The 17,644-nt window shown below is 36.5% G+C and overlaps 1 protein-coding gene across 6 annotated transcripts in view; it reads left to right on the top strand.

The window, feature by feature from the left end:
• The window catches only part of TTC29 (tetratricopeptide repeat domain 29), a 193,925-nt gene that overhangs the window by 81,552 nt on the left and 94,729 nt on the right, over positions 1-17,644 (top strand). For all 6 annotated transcript variants that reach the window (XM_064651728.1, XM_064651725.1, XM_064651724.1 and 3 more), the window contains exon 4: positions 8,743-8,966. In XM_064651728.1, coding sequence (XP_064507798.1) covers positions 8,743-8,966 — 224 coding nt within the window. The remainder of the gene's footprint in view (positions 1-8,742; positions 8,967-17,644) is intronic.

Genomic DNA, 17,644 nt, shown 5'->3' with positions numbered 1-17,644 from the left:
TGGGACCTTTTTTCATTGACATCATATTGCCATGTTTTATTTTTCCCAACCTGAAATCTTTACTGGTGCTTCCCAATTTGAACATGCTTAATTTAGGCTTGGGAATTTTGTGTTGTAAGGTGGATCTGACCATTCCTGTGTTATTAAGTGAGGCTCTCGAGGGATGGGGAAGGGGCTCTGCCAAGAATAAGAGTTAGGAAAAATATCTTGTTGGTATGGAATTAAGGCAAGGAAGGAAGAGGGGCGGCTGCCGTTGCTAAAAAGCTTGCAAAAGGCAATTTCAGGCACAGACAGATAATGTGTAGGTGCAGATTCTGCTTTTCCTTTGTATTTCAGTTCTCAGCTGCACGGTAATTGGTTCTAGTGATGCACTGATTGGAGCTGCTTCCATTTCTTCTGTGTATAACACTATGAAGACAGAGGGAGAGAGGAGAGCTCAAGGCAGCTAAAGAAGGATGTAGCAGCAAACAGAGAAAGAAATAAACTTCCTTCCCATGTTCAGGTCTTAGCAAGATTTTGCTCTTCTTCCTACTGTCAACCTTTGGATAGGACCTGTAAGCACCTTATGACCCTCTCTGTTCATATTACTCTGGTTGAGAACTGGTGGAATGATGTGTCAACTCATTTACATTGTATGGGGATATTTCTTCACTTTTAGATACTAAAAACTATGGAAAAGAGTAAATCAGAATAAAAGAAATGTATCCTTTCATAGTAAAAGAAATTTTAAATTAAGGCACTCTATCCCAAACTCCCTGCTGGTTGTGGAAAGGGAGATGACACAAGTCACTTAGTGAGCTAGATGATAAATTTTAAATTTCTTTCACAATATTATTTAAATATGTATTTTTTTCTGTCTGAATAATTCCTAACAATCTTGCTTGCCATGACCAGGATTCAATGTTTATTAAACAACTTTCAAAAAGAGATTTTAGCACTTAGAGGCACACATCCTTTTTGGTCAGATGAATGATCTCTGTAAATTTTGGGCCTGATAAGCATATTATTTACTGTAATTAGGCAGTGATCTAAAGAACAGAACTGTGTAGGAAGCAAATGATTCGCCTTTCCTAGAGAAACTTCTCTGTGCATTTGTGTAATGTGAAAGGTTTTTCTTGAAAAGGTTAAAAAAAGTTCTAATCAACTTCTGTACATTATGTAGAACTTCATTTTCTAAACTCTGCAAAAGAAAGTTTCATATTTAATGGGAAATCATGAATTATTCCATTTATTATCTACTTCCTCCTTTCAAAGACATGATCTGGATAAAAGGCGGGGTGAATAATTTCAAAAAATACAATACATTTTTAATGGGAAGGTGCAAACTACAGATTCTCATGACTATTAGCAAGTATAGAGGAAACAGAATTTTACTTGCAAAAACTCATCAAACTCTTGCAAAGATAAAATACATGACATACTTTAATAAAGAAGAACACAGTGAGCTGAAGTTTTTCTTTTTTTATGTAACTTGTTGTTTTTACTAAGTTTGGTCTTATGGTTTTCTAGTGCTTTCATTTCTCAATAGTTCAACAATATTTAGTACTGAAGATAATATACCAGCAATACACAACTGACTTCTATTTTTAAAACACTCCATAAAGGTGAAGCATCTCTAACACACAAAAAGAGTCTGAAATAAAGACTGTCTAATCTGCCTTAGTACAATCAAGACTTCCTAATAATTTTCACAGTGAAAATTATTCTGCCTTCTGCATTGTGTAAAATCCTCCCTTTTCCTTTCCTCTTAATCTCCATGTGGTCTGTTTATCCTTAGACTCCTGAGTAAGTTCAGCTGGGGACTTGGATGAGAGATATCCTAAACAAAAGCAAAAATACTGTGGGAATTGTTCATAGCAATACTGTAATAATGCATAGCCTTGTATAGGGTTTTATGATAATTCGTAACATCAGCTTGAGAAGATACAGAAAGTAAATAATTATGATTATCTGTTTTGCACACTGTGAAAGAAACTTGCAGAAAAATTTAACAACTTCTTTTATATTGTGCAAGGCAAACAGAAAGGGTTCCAAACTCACGTTTCTAGCTCTCAGCCCACTAGGTCAGCTCTGAAATGAAAGAGGAAAGTCGAAAATACTTCATTTTGATAAATAATAGTCCATAAAATATGGTTGGAATTACTTTTTCTTAAGGAACATTATTAATTTAGAAAGAAAAGCAGAAATATTAATGAAGATAATGGGGTTTTTTTCCGATTATGCTTGAAATAATCACAGGTGTGTGTGCTTTTGTATGATGAACATTTTTATAAAGGTAGCACTTTCATCTTTATTTTTAGTATTTTCTTTGCATTTATGTTTAGGGACAGAATGTTCCAAAAGTTCACCGCTAAATTTATATTTCCATTTTCTGGGTTAATGAGGATTCTTAATTGTTACACTACTTACATCCATTTGAAAATACTTTTTTCTGTGTCATCCTTTGATGTTTATAATTGATTAATTTTTCATTTTATGTAGCTTTGAACAAAAGGAAGCGAGTTCAATATATGTGTTCTTTGCGGGCTCCTGCTGACAGGTTATGCATCCCCCTTTGATTGCATGATTTAGGTTAAAGTGTGGTTTGACAACAGTCAGTGACTGGGAGGCAGTAGATGAAAAATACTACATTGCTTATGCTGAAAGTTATTGTACCTGTATATATGGTATAAAATACCTCCTTTTTATATACACTTTGTTTTCGTCCTTCTAATAATAGTTGTGGATACATAGCTCTATAAAGCTTTTCCTATTTAAAAAATCTGAGTTGTTACAAAAGTCTGTTTCAAGTGATGTTTCTCCCTTCTCATGATGTGTACAAATTTTCATGCAATATTTTATATTTGTAATTTAAATAGGAAATTCTTTGTATAACATTTGGGGTTTTGGTGGATTTTATGCTTTATATAACTTAATAATTTGGCATTAAAAAGCATGCACCCCATCCCAATATAATTTAATTCTCAGCCTTAGCAGTAAAAAATTCTAAAGTGTAAGCTAACAGTCTATTACTACTTAATGGCATTTACTGTACTGTCATATCTTTTTTTAATGACATTACTATAGTCTACAATTTAACATATTACCATCCAGTAAATATTTCATTAAAAGAAAAGTATTTAAACGGACAGTCTTTAAACCGGGATTGAAGAGGCTGCGCCCTGATGCAGCTCAACAGCCTCGTGTCAGTAGCAGTACGTGGTGAAAATGTGCTGAGTACCTTGACCATGAGGGCTTGACTTCCCAAAGTGCTTATGCAGATAAATTTTCCCTCAGAGCTGAGACGCTCACATGACTCAGATATATTTTTCAGTGAGCTGTGGCCCTGCTTCTGGCGGATTGCAGCCCGCAGACACGGCAGTGTAGCCCTCAGCAGTGCGAGGACATGGTTTACACCACTGTGACCTGGGGCACTGAAAGCAGTGGGCAAATCTTCAGCTTCCATATTTGCCAAGTATTTGCTCAAGTGCTTTCTGTGTTCAACAGTTCCCTGCAGAAATTTTAACTAGATTTTAGATGTGGGTCACCAACGGTGTTCCCAAACTGCTCTTGTTTTTTGGCTGTCCAGCTAAAATTAAATAATAATTCCTCTTTCAGTTCTTAGGCAGGGAAGCCTGAATTTGTGAACTCTTACAGCATGTTTGGCTTTTTTTGTATTTTGTGTAGTATATTTGATCTTACTTAATGCATATATTTTTCAAATTTTAGTGAGAAAATTCTGGCGTCCCCCTGTTTATGGTTTATTTGTTTGCATATAGGTTAAGCAAAAAGTAGCAAAGTGTTCACATACTTTATGTAATTTTAATTTACTTGTAGATTTATAGACAGGAAATGTGGGTGAAGTAAAATAAATTTGTTTAAAAGAACTTAAGCAAAAATATCTTGATGATTTTTTCATAATTTTGTGACGCTTATCTAAGGCATTTATATCAAGTCATTGACTTGCCAACTGCAGAAGGAAATCCCAAGTGGATGAAACCTATTTGAATACAGTTTTTAAATATTATAATAATTGGTAGAGTAATTATTTTACACTGAAAGTACACTTTAATATTTTATATACTACCGTTGTTTAATACATGCCATTTTGTGCTTTACAAAATGGGATTGCTACAGTACATTTGTATTGTAATCAGCAGCTGGAATTAACCAGAAGTACTAATTAAATCCTACAAAATCTTAATATCTGAAACCTGATATTAAATATATATCTATAAATCTGCCATCTGAAAATAGTAGATTTTTGGACTTATTTTGCATGCCTGTAATTGGCTACATCAGACAGGAGGCATGGAGAATTAAGCTCATGATAAATGATTCTGTTATGCTATACTGACTATTTTGATTATTTCTAGCACCAGTACCTGCCTCTTGGCCTCCTAATTTCTTTTTTTTTTTTCTTTTCCCTCTTTCAATGTAAAGGGTAGAATGCAAATAGCCTTATTGTGCAGGATTTTAAGGTAAAGGGAATGTTGTATGGTGCTGTCCTGATCTCCCAGCATTGCATAAGAGTCTCATAAAAGTATAATACCTTAACATAGGAAGGTCCTTGGGACTGGAACAGTGTAATTTCACGAGCCTCACTTGAGGGTTACTATTTATTTTGCACTGGTAAAGGCAAATTAGAGTCAGGTTCCTGTGATTCCTCAGCATGACTCTAGATCACTTTATAATAGCAATGATAATAATAAAAAGAAATCCATATAAGAAAATTACATAAGTAGCTCTGTAGTTTAAGGAAAAAATTAAAATGCCTGTAGCAATATCCAGGTACTCTTAAAGTAGAGTGTTAACAACAGCAGTGCCTTTTCAAGCTCCCAGGTCCGTGTTCAGTAAGTAACTCCTTCCACCCGTGTGATATTACACAACACGAAAACCATCACCTATACCGTGGTGCCACTAAAATGGCAACTTTAACTTTTGGTGGTTGTTCATTTGGTGCTAAAAATTCTTGTGACACGCAACCCGCCCGTGGCACAGAGACAGAAGCTCACCGAATTTTTCAGCACCTTATGACAGAATATTGCATCACAAAAACTGCTGGCGTAGGACAAGTGTGTGACACCTCACCGGATCCACTTGGACCTCATTTCATTGTGTTCCCCAGCCTGTGTAAATAAACATGTAGCAACATCACAGGGTTTCAGCAGTGACAGGGCTGACTGTCCAGGCAGAAGATTCTCAGTCTCGGCTGGGTCTATGATAAGCGTTGTGGTTCTCATCTGTTGAATTTCATGGATTCAAAAAAACCAAACCAAACCAACCAACCAACCAAAAAAAACCAGCTCTGGTTTGAATTAAACCCAGATTAATCGGTAGCTTTGTTTCAACCATAAATTCGGGAGATATGCTCCCGAATTCGTTAAGAAATTAGTTTACTTTAAAAAAAATCCATCTGCAATCTCTTTCTGCTGGCGTGCACACGCGATCACGCGAAAGGGGAAGAGGACTTCGCGTTTACATTCCCATCACGGTTCAGTTTCAAAATTAAACACGCTTAACATCGCAAAGCCGTCTGCCCGTTCTACTCCGACTCCTTAGCTCGCTCGCCGGCGGCTGTGCGGGCAGGACGAGCGTGGCCGTGTCGCGGTGCCCCGTGCGGGGGCACGGCCGGGGGGCCCTTTGTTCTGCCGCGCTGCCGGCGCCGAGGTCCGCGTGTCCTGCCTGCAGTTTCCCGCATTTCCAGTAGATGCCCCCAGAGACCATTAAACCCCTTGAACGGCTCCGCTCCAACCAGAGGAAAGGGCAGTCTTTTCCCGTTTCGCTCCTGGAAGTAACATAATTGTCCAAAAGAAACCTGAAGTCGGCGCGGAAGCAATGCGGAAAAACAAACTCGCTTGTTTAATACTAAATCATAATTTATTAGGCTGTAAGGTTCAAAATGCTTAGTATAAACAATCTTATTACGGTAGTAGAAACATACCATTAACAGTTGGATTTGATAAAATAAATCATAGATCGTAGAATATCTTGAGTTGGAAGGGACCTTAGTAATCAGTTTTTGATGTTGATATCACAAATCAAGTGATCTTTGGTTATCCAAAACACGAGGTGCTCTGTTTAACCTTGGATTTCACACGCTGCATGACATCATAGGAAGCAGGATGGAAAGGATTTCGAGGATTTATAGTTTATCACAAGGTATCATGAAAAGTTTACTGCTGTCACCTACATCACACCTCTGTTCAAAAGAACTGTTTGTTGGGGGAAAAAAGGGCACTGGAATTTTCATCTGGAAGCACTTTGTAACGATTTCAGAAGTCATTGCCATGTCGAGCTCTCTTAGGTGGCACAAATACCATTCATCCCCGTGATATCATTAATCTCTTGCCCTGTTTTATTGTTTGTGTGTGATCAGTCACTTGTGTCTTATATATTACAGAAACTTAAGGAAATAACTGTAGTAATATTTTCTGTTCATAGCTGAGAGATCACTTTTATTTTTATGCTACTGAATTTGAAGGGTTAAACAGTAGATAGCTTCATTGCTTGTGTGCTAAAATCAGTTCTTTTTGCCTCAGAAAAAAATGTGCTCTGTACAGTATGATTACTTCAGCATTATTTCAATGTCTTCATTAATTGGGATGGGATTTATTAGAAGACTATTGACACTGATTTTTAAAACTGATGTGTTTTACTATATGCTTTTCCCTTTATTGGTTTGTTAATAATGCTTTCTAGTGGGGAAAATGTGCTTTGAATTCAAGTAAAATACATCAGTCTACAGAAAATAACATGTTACATGGGCACAGTTTTTCTATTTATACGAATCTCAACACTGTGCTCAGTGAGTATGCAGTGAGTCATAAAAATTAACTGAATGATATTGTGGTTAGTCACTGTTAAGACCTTTTAGCATTGCTTTTTTGTTTACTTCCAATATATCTAATGATCTAATGCATGCACACATACATATATAGATCCCACTGTATAAATAAATGTGCATGTATGTGTGCCTGCTATGCAGATTGTTATTCCACTGCTCGGAGTTATATTAATGTAGGATCCAGTCTTAGGCCTTTGGAAGTTGGTAGGATTTTTTACTTATATTCTTCAATCTTTCGTTAGTTAGGTAGAATTTTAAAACAGAAAAGAAAAAAGAAAGTATTCCATATAAAGAATAGAGTATTGCACGGTATTAGCATAATATCTTCACAGTATTTTTAAGCTATATACTGTGCATTTGCTGTATGTCAAATATAGCGTATTCTGGCAAATTAAAATTTAAATGTTTAAAGATATTTCTCATTTACTTTTCTAAGGTAAATGTTGCAAATGTTTTCTGGTGCAGAACAGTTTCATCTTTTCCCTTGACTGTTTGAGCTGTGTGTGCTTTTCAGTCGCAAAAACCATCTCTTTATATATTAAACATAAATTCAGTATTATCTAGTCTATATTGTATCAGAATTATTTAATATTTTTATGTTCAGTTCTGCAACTGAAATGTAAAAAATACATTGTGAAGGATTAGTGTGCATCTGTGCAGTAAGAGATTTTATTTTGATTGTGTGAAAAATGAAATAATGCAGATTATTTGTTTCTTACATCTTACGTTGCTGTTTATTTCATTGCCATCTAGCTAAGAAGTTTTTCACATCACTTCCATCTTATCAGCACTGAAGAACTGCAGAGGCTCTTTTCAGGCTTGAAGTATTAGTCTCATTAGGCTATCATTTAGTATGAAATCATCTGAATTTATGACATAGACTATAAATCTCAGTTTTCAGAATTCTATATTTATTTTAAAGCTGCTGAGAATTTGAATTTAAATAGATTTTAGTCTAAAAAGACAGTCTTGAAAACAGTTTGGGAACTTAATGGAATATACAAAATAGAAATAACACATCTGGGTCCTTGCCATTTTACTGGGACAAAGGTTTGTTTTCCCACACTAGGTACCTCCACCTGCAAACCTTTACATCTGTACCTTAGTGTTGCAGGCAGTCCCATTGGACTCATAGTTTTCTCCAGAATAGGATAAAATGATTGTTTCATGCCCTGTAAAAGAAATATTTTTATTATTTCCATAAATAATACCTCAAAAGATATATTACCTCTTGAGAATATTTGATTACACGACTTTTTAATATGGACGTCTTGTCAGTGTTTATGAATGAGATAAACTTTGATATAAATTCATCACAGCATCATTTGAGTGTAAAATTAGGGAGAAATTATCAAACTTTTGCATCAGTAAACCAGTCCCAGCTGAAGTTATATGCTAAACAGAAGCAAAATAATATCTAATGATTATGTTTCTGGCGTAGCATCTGTTTGACGTTTTAAACCAAGCCATCATGTCCTACAGCAAAACTATTTAACATGTACGTTGTTTTGACATGTGGAATGTGCCTCATTTTTCCCTGTGCACTGTCTTAAAGCAAACTAAGAGTTCATTGTGTTTTCATGAACTAATGTAAACATGGGGTTTTTTTTTTCCCATCAGACAGCCTTTTTTACCAAATACCAGCTGAAGAATACCAGTGTATTTTTTTAACATGTTTTCACAAATATATATCCAGGCATTTATTCATTATTGCCATATTTACTTCCCTGGGGTATGGCATTTGCAGTTGTATTATAACAGATCACTTTTTGAGCGGGGGAAATACATACCCCTTCCCTGCTGCTGAACTGCAGAGGTCTCTTCCTGAAAGCTGTTTTAGTTATCTGTACTTATTTGGCGAGGTGGAGAACAGAATACAGGTTTAAAGGCTTAAAATCTCTCTTTCTTATTCCCAGTAACAGGAATTCATACACGAAGAACATCTGCATAGACATGCTGCGACGGGGTTATCACAAGTCCTTCTCCGAGCTCTTCACTCTGATACAGAAGTGGAATGCCTTGAGGGACGCTGCAGGGCCTGGGTCAGCCATATGGCATGAGAAGTCCCTGGAGGAGCAGCCTGATAAGCTGGATCAGCTTTACCACTTCCTGACCAGGGCTGAGGCAGCCCAGCGAGCAGGTAAATGGGGGGATTGTGGGTAGCGGAGCAGCGGGAGCCGCAGCCGCCAATGCCTGGGGGAAGCTTCCAAATTGTTTCATGTATGAATTTGAAACGTTCCTGCATCTTAGCACATTTCAGCCTTAGTCAACTAAGCTGTATTTATAGAACAGATGATTAGGAGCCGCAGATATCAGGAGAGGTTTTGTGAAGGAAACGAAGAGGGAAAAACATGTAGTGTGCATTATGACATCATCAGAAATGTTTGATGTATTTATAGCTCGGATAACATCTCAATTATTTGCTAATAGTTTCATTATTTATTGAGATTTTTCTCTACTGATTTGAGTAGCTGGTTTTGTATTAGAAAAATTTAACAGGTGAAATGCTGTTTCACACAGTAATAGTTTTATAAATCTGATTTTATTAAATACCCTGCTAACTGTGTTTGGATTTGTGACTGACTTAAAAAGGACTGTGAACATGTCAAATAAAATAAGCACAGAGATGTAACATGCCACCTGTGAATTACTAGATATTAGTGAAGACATAACTCCAAATTACTGTATTTTCTCTGTTGCCTACTATTTACTAAGCATTCATATTTATAATTTCCTTTTACTATAAATAGTAACATAACTTACTCCATCTTTCTGTGTTGGAATAGTTATAGGGATGGAGGCAGATAAAGCTCTAACTGCAATCCTGTTTCTGACTGAGTTGATTTCACTGTAGTTGGCTTGTTTCAAGTTGCATTTTGATCATTGCAAATATGAAAATCTACAAAAAAAGCTTGTGAGTTTGGACCCTAAGTTTTTTAACTGAAATGTAGAAAAGGACATCTTTATTTAAAAAAGGAACAGCAGAAGAAACCCTTTCGGTGCTCAAAAAAAATGTTCATTTAAAAATGTTTATTTTATGTGTGCCATGAAAGTCAAAAGATGTGTTTCTTTATTTAGTTCCCAATAATTCTAGACAGGAAGTCTAGCCAGCCACGACTGGAAGAAATCTTCAGATTCGTCTGGACTATGACTAAAACCTGAATAGGTACCCCCTAGTTTGCAGAGTATAAGAGAGGAGTTTTGTGTTTGGACTGCCCTGACAGAAGCATTCTACCAATACTTTGATGGTCAAAAAGTAGTGAACATGGCTTATCTTGATGGGCCTGCTCCATGCAGCTGCTTGAGGAGAACATTTTGCCTTCCTTCAGTGCACGATATTTTTCACAAACTGATGTGTGACAACAGAGTTGGCAAATGCACTCCCAGAGAGTCAAGGTGCTGCTGGGTGGGCAGTTCCTGCCACTAGGAAAGGCAGGGACCCTTTCTCTCACTGAACTCAGCATTTGCTGTGTAAATCTTTCACCTCTCACAGAGACAAGATACCACCAGCTGTCTGACTGATTGCACCTTGCCTCTCCCAATTTCACCTGTTAAAGTTGGCTAAAACGAAAGAAAAGAAAATCATGACAAAACATACCAATAGAGTTGGCAAGTGTCTTTACTGAATTGCTAGATCGAGATAGTTTTGATTTTTTTTCACCAGTTTCAGTGCAAACCTTTGCACAAATCCCTTGTCTGTATGCAATGAGGTGTGAGTCGCCTGGCACAGGAAGGGTTGGATGCTAATTCATGTTGCAGGTCTGAGAGCTCGTAGTGCTGTGAAGATACATATGAATTGTGCAGCTCATCAAACACTAATTCAGTAGTTCCACTAATCCAGTTACTCTCTGATTCTAATCAGATTGCTTGGGGCTCTGGCTTATGATCTCCTGACAACTCCAGTTGACACCATTTAAGAAGCATTCAGCAGTTCACCTCAGCTGGAACTTGCCATGCTGTAGCAGCTACTACAGCAGCTGACCTGAATTTGCTTTTCAGCTGCCACAGTTCAAGCTTAAAAGGATGAAAGTAACATTTAGGGCAGCAAATTGTGAGAGATTCATAGTGTGGTTGATGTTACTAATATTAGGCAAGCTGAAAGTTTACCTGTCTGAAGTATGCTGTCCTGAGCTAACAGTTGTGCTGGAAAAGAGGTAGCAGATATAAATAATGAAAATAAAAAATTCATTACTTTTAAGTTTATTCATTAATTGAAACTTAGTGAAATGATTGGTTTTGAACCAGAAGTGGTAAGTGGAAAAGAAAACTTCACTTACTCTGTTGCTAAATAATTTTCTTATTTGTCATTTGATTTTTCTCACCTGATATTTTTGGATCACAGAGTGTTGCTGTCTTAATTGTGAATATACCTAGAACTGCTAGGTTTAGAGTTTTAGGGTACTTAAAACAGTGCACAGAACAATCTAAGTGTTCATTTGCTCTCTATATTTATTGCTGGAAAATGTTAATATTTTAATGGTTTTGATAGTTTATAGTTATAGGAAGGTACAATGCTGGACATAAATTATTTGCTTGAACAGAATCAGCACCATCCACAACAAAGTGGAGGCTGATATCAAAGAGCAATTACTTTCTTTACTGCTGGGTTTTTCAAAACAGTGACATTTTGTTTACCAGCATTACATTGTAGAGACCGATTACCTTTATATACACCAGTAAATGTTCCCTCTGTTTTCATTTTCAATGTAACATTTTGATTAAACTTCAAATCATACAGAGTCGTCTTTTTTTAATTGCCAATTACCAATATTTTACTGTGTGCAAAGAAAATACCTCTCTTCTGTCCAACTCAATCTTGTTGTTGTATTTGAATATCTCCCAAGTATTTAAAAATACAGAGCTAGCATTAATCCTTGCAGCTTCTCAGAAAAAGAGCTAACAGAATTATGTGGCCCCAGGTACAGCATTATCTTAAAAAGACTGGCAGAAATATTGGCAATACTTGACTGTACTCCTATTTGATCTTTTTTATACAAATAATGTAAATGTTTCTGACCTGAAAATTGAGTCATTTTTAATTAGTCCTTGATGTTCCATCATTATCCTGGACTAACCTCTCTTTTTGCTAGTTCTGGTTTCAGTACCTTACAGGAAAAAAAAGAGGTAGTTGAGCTGTTTAAATATGTATAGTTGTAGGGCTTTTTACAGAGGAATGCAGGATAAATGCCAGAATAATGTACCTGCATAGCTCAGCATTTGATGTATACAGTAATTTCTTGTCATGTTTATGAAAATGTTGAGGGCTCTTTCAAAAGGCAAGTTTTATATTTTGAGGCCATGGAATAGCCTGCCTGATTGCACTGTTCAGAGTAATTTCACTTAAAGGTATAACTGCCCTTGAAAGGTGTAACCCAGTGCTGACAAGTTGTTGCTGCTATCCCTTTGGAGAGCCACAGCTCCCAGTGTAAAGTGTACCTGGGACAACAGTTCATAATGATGATGTTACTGTTCCTCAGATAAAAATAGTTGGAAGTGAAATTAAAACCTTTGAGCTGTTACTTGCACTGATTTACCATATAACTGTAACTGATTCTTTAAATCATTGCTTGGCTGCTGCAGACCATCTTATTGTTTTAAAATGCATTGCCAGTTTACTTTTGGTGTCTGTATGCTTATTAAGCTAGTCCATTGTTTGAATCATCTCTTCAAGGTATTGTGTAGCTCCTTTTATTTAGTTAATTAGTTAGGTAGCACTGATTCTACAAGAGGAATGACTGACAGTATGCAGGTATTACTGTAGAGTATCATTTGCATGTCTTAAGCTGAGGCCAGCCTCTTGGTGGAGGATTTTGTCAACCTAAATGTCAGCTGGCCCAGTATTATTTCAGAAACACTTGGAAAGCATTGCTCTTGAGATTACATCTGAATTACATATTGAATGTATGTTCAGGTCCTTACCTTGGACTACCAGAGGCCTTGAAGTGCTGATGTGATCAGTACTTGGTAGAGCAAGCTGGTTCAGTTGTAGAAGTTGAAGGGAATGCAAGGCAATTTACAGTTCAAGAACAGCTAAAGGAAGAGGTGTCTCAGCTGTTGACTCTGCTTTACCAGAGCAGGAGAGCAAAACCAGGGAAAATGCCCCAGTTCAGTGGCTGCAATGTGCTGAGCAGTCAGCACTGCTTGGCAGATTACTGTGCCAAAGCCAAGGGATGCAACCTGTGCTTGGGTATGAACATGCCTTCAAAAGAGCAAGATGCTGCTCGTTAGCTGATCACTGGGGCAGCTGCTGAAGAGTAGGGCTTAAGACCTTGAAGCTCTTGCCTTTCTGAGATTCCATCTGCTCCTGGTTCCTGACCCCATTCAACCTTTATGATATGCTGTATGCTAAATGCTCAATCTCTGTATGTGCTGCAGGCTGCTGACCCTTGTTCTAGAGAGTATCAGGCACATAGAATTAGAAAAAAGTGCTAATTTGGCTCTTTTTTTCCTCACTTCAGTGTAGAGGAAACTTTTGACAGAATGAGTTAGCATTTGTTTTTGTTATGAAGGATGTCTTTTCATAAAGTGTATGAAGAAAGCATGAGTATTTGATGTGTTTGCACTGGATAATCTTTCTTTGTCCAAAGTACTTAAGGTTGAAAACAGTTTAGCATTTTACAATGGAAAGCTTTTCTGTAAGATTTCAGACTTATGCCTTAGGCTGCACTAGAAACATTGCAATAACCATATTACCCGTGCTATTTTGAAAAAAAAAGAAAAATGGAGAGAGGTCATGCATTAAAAGAGAGAGTATAAACATGCCAAACCCTCTTTTAATATTTGCTTGGATGAGGCATAGTTTTGCTTGGTTTTGGGGAAATGGGGAAAGGAATACTGTTTAATTTTCTAAGCAGGTCTGTCGTTCTCCACTTAATATTTTATCACAGGAGAAAATGTAGCAGTTGCTAAAGACCAGTGGATTTTATTATTTTTGTAATTATTTTACAAAAAGTTGAAGTGATTCTGTCCAGGAAAGAAGCCAAGCCATCTCAAAATATAGCCAATTGTGGAATTAATCATTGACTTCAATGGAAGCAGCATTTCTTGGAAAATTTCTGTAGTGTGTTTTCATTGCCAATGGCTTGGAATCTCCACTTAGCTTTCCAGATTACCAGTTAATTGCCTTATGTCATTATCACTAGATAGCTTTGTTCCTACTAGTAAAATTGTATCCTGACCATTTCCTTAGCATCTTTGTACAGATTGTACATTGATTTATTATTTTCCCTTTATGTATCCAGCAGTACATAAATTAGAGGGAGCAGTGTGCTCTGTGTACACTCTGGGAAACAGGCTCTGCCTGAAACTGGATAGTGTCATCATGCTAACAACTCACAGAAACCTTGCTTTATTTGTTCTTTTTTTCTTTTTCCTGGTAGAAAGCTTATCCATTTATTAATAAATTCTCTGGAAAAAAATGAATAATTAGGTGGGCCTCTACCTGTAGATGTAGAGGCAGGATTGCCTTAGCAAGCTAATGGGACTGATTCTTTGCCATGAATGTTTATTTCCATGCAGGTGGAAATAAACTAATTGCAGCACCATGTTCTATTGCAGTTTATGCTTCTTTTTGATCCAACAGCCTCCATCCTGGATCTTTCTTTGTGTGTGAATTCTTCAAAGCATCAGCTGTCTTGCTACTAAGTCACTGATCTCTCTGGCAAAAGAAAAATGAAACTTCCAGCATTAATAGTGTCTCATTCTGACATCAAAAATTACTCCTAGTGACTTAATGGGCCTTGGGGCACTCCTTTGTATGTCTTCAAGAGTGAATGGTCAGTTCTAATCAAGTCATACTCACTTAAACCAACGAACTAAACTGGAGGATGAGCGTTAACAGCTGTTGACAAGCTTCCATCTGGCCTTTGTCAGGAACAAATAACTGACTGGTGGTTTTTGAGTGAAAAATATTGAGCCAGAAATGGATGTTGAAAAATTTCTTTCCAATACTTGTATTTTAAAAATGAGTGCAAGTTCTTGTTAATGGAAAATGGGACTGCTGCCTCTTTGTTTTATTCTTCAGGGAAAACACCAAGCCAGGATGTCTTTATGATATTTTCATCAGTTCTCTAAAGACCTTTGTTGTACTTCTTTTCCTTTCTTCTATTACATCCTGTCACAAAGATCATACAGATGTGGCAGCAGTTGTACCTAAACCTCATAGTATGGCTTGCAGACCTCCTGTACGGTTTTTTGCCCTCATTTTAGCTCTCCTGGGGTTATCATACTCAAACTGCACCTCAGTGTTCCTGTGCATTGCACTACTTAGCAGTTGTCTGACTGAACACAACAAACATGCAAACATGGATTTGTTTGGATCCTCTGTTCCATGCACACCCCTGCTTGCCAAGGGAACAGTTCCTGAGAAGAGCCCAGGAACAAACACAAATTTTGTTCAGTGGGCTAATCAGGGCCTGTGGGTTGTGCACAATAAGGGGAGATGCCACTTGGCAGTTGAGGTGCACTTGAAGAGATCCTTATACAGAGCAAGAAATACCATATGTGTTTAATATACAGGATTTCAGTGGAAATAAAAGTACTTTGAAATGTTCTGATCAAACAAAATGAAAGTCCATTTTCTCTAATTTATATTCAGTTACAAACCCATAAAAATATTAAAATGTTATAAAAGAAATACTGCATAATTGCATGACTTCTAATTTGTTTTCTGCTTAATTTTTGTGAAATGTTACTTCCTTCAATTTTGCAACTTTGTACTGAATAAAAGCTCTGTTGAATAATTGCCCATAAGATGTGTTTTCAGATCTTCCAATCAATCTAAACCTGTTAACAAACAGGCTTCAGCATCTGCTCCATCAAGTTTCATTTGCTCTGCGTGGCTGCCATTTTTTGATAGACCTTCTTCACAGCTTTCCCACAATCCTGTGGCTAAAGTGTTCTGGAAGACCTGGATTTAGTTTCCAATGTTTTATGAAATTAATGTAATTTTTGAAGGATGAATGGGATCCAGCCATTGGACCTTTTTCTATGTGCTTTCTTAATTGTTTCTTATATAAAACCAGGAATTTGTCTTGCAGGAACTGTTTTACAGTTGCTTCTGTGATTGAAGCTTTTCTCTCTGTTTGTTCTGTGATACAAACTTTTCTTTCTGTTCTTTCAGTATCACATTCCAGTGCTGTCATTCCCTCTCTGATAAATGGTGCAGATAATTTTTTTTTGATCAACAGATACATAAATATGACTTGTCTACATGTATTCTATTATCAGTTGTAGAGAACTTTACAAAATCAGAGAGTTCAAAGCTTTTAAGTCTAAACTACTTCTTGGAGATTTTATAGAAGACTGTATTTACCTATTCTAATGTTCTTCTCCTGAGGAGGTAAAAGTTCACTTTTACCAAGTCTGATGTGCTATCTTTGCCACTGTCAGAATAACCTCAATTAATTTCTTGATTGGTAAATCAGACTTTGAATCCAGGAGACAATATGACTTTCAAAATCTGGGTTTGGGAGTTTATTTTATGACCGACATATCTGGTCAGCCACTGCCCAAGACAATGACAGAGAACTGGTTGTCTTTGTGCACTTCTCATTGTTATTCACTGGCAGGGTAGTCATCAGAGGGTCACATTAAAGTTCATTCAATCAAAGCTGTGGCAGTAGCTATAGTCTGCCTCAGGTCACTTCCATCTCCTGGGATTTGTAGGGCACTACCTGAAGTTAGTGCCTTGATGCTTCGTAGCAAAGATTTCAAAGGAGCAAATCTATATCTTGTGTTTTACCCCAATGAGAATCCAATTATCTCTTCTCTTTCTGTGTTATTGCAACCATTTGTATGTATCCTCTGGTATCTTCCAAGTTCATTTTCACTTAGCTGTGATCTGTATGTAATATGTATTGTTATCTTTATGTTAGTGGTTATAATTAGGTTTTGTATTTCTCTCTTCATGTGGTTATTTGCTTGTGTGCTTGTAATTGTCATGGGAACCTCTGTCTTTACTTATGAGATAATCTCTGGAAGAACTCCCTTGTGCTGCAATAGTTGTTTAAGTCAGGATGAGATGAATGGATCTCAGCCAAGAAGTAACTGGTTTTCTTCATTGAGAATAAAGAGATCCCAGATAACTCGTATCTGTATCTAAATTGGTTAGTTTGTGTGAATCCTAACTATGTCTTAACTTTTTTATCTGTATATGGTCCTGGTTTTGGCTAGAATAATTTTCTTCTTAGTAGATGCTACAGTGCTGTGTGTGTCATTATCTATATTATATCTATTATAAACATATATAAATATAGGCATGTATATCTGTGCACATGCACACAGATAAATATATGTATATTAAGCCCAACCCAGTTTTGTTACTTCCATTTCAGTATCATTTGCAGAAATTTTTATGAGGCTATTGTACAAAAATTGTCTTAATTTCTCATATTTATGTGTTTAATTTTTATATGATGTACACTCCTGGATGTTCTGAAGAAGAGGTACCCAAGAGGTACTTTTTTGGTCTTGAGGGGAGAAAAAAAGGCATGAAAACTCACTGCTGTGAAGAATGTTCTGATAAGGAATACATGAAGTCTATATATTAGTAATTAATTCCTCTCAAAGCTAAATTTTTAAACTTAAGCTGATATTTTGGCATGTTTTGGTGTAAAACCTTAGACACAAATGATGAGATGATAATCTAAATGTAATTTCTGGGTTATTTCTACTTTAGTGACTGTAAAGAGATTGTGTAACACTCGTTTCTTGAAAGAGTTATTTAAAATACGAGAAATGGAAATGTATATAAAACAAAGTGGTTCAAAAATCGTAATTTTATATATTTTAATGGGAGCTATAAATGGGAGCTGTAAA

The sequence above is a fragment of the Pseudopipra pipra genome, chromosome 4 (genome assembly GCF_036250125.1).
Source record: "Pseudopipra pipra isolate bDixPip1 chromosome 4, bDixPip1.hap1, whole genome shotgun sequence".
NCBI lineage: Eukaryota > Metazoa > Chordata > Aves > Passeriformes > Pipridae > Pseudopipra > Pseudopipra pipra.
This window is presented reverse-complemented; position numbering and strand designations above follow the sequence as displayed.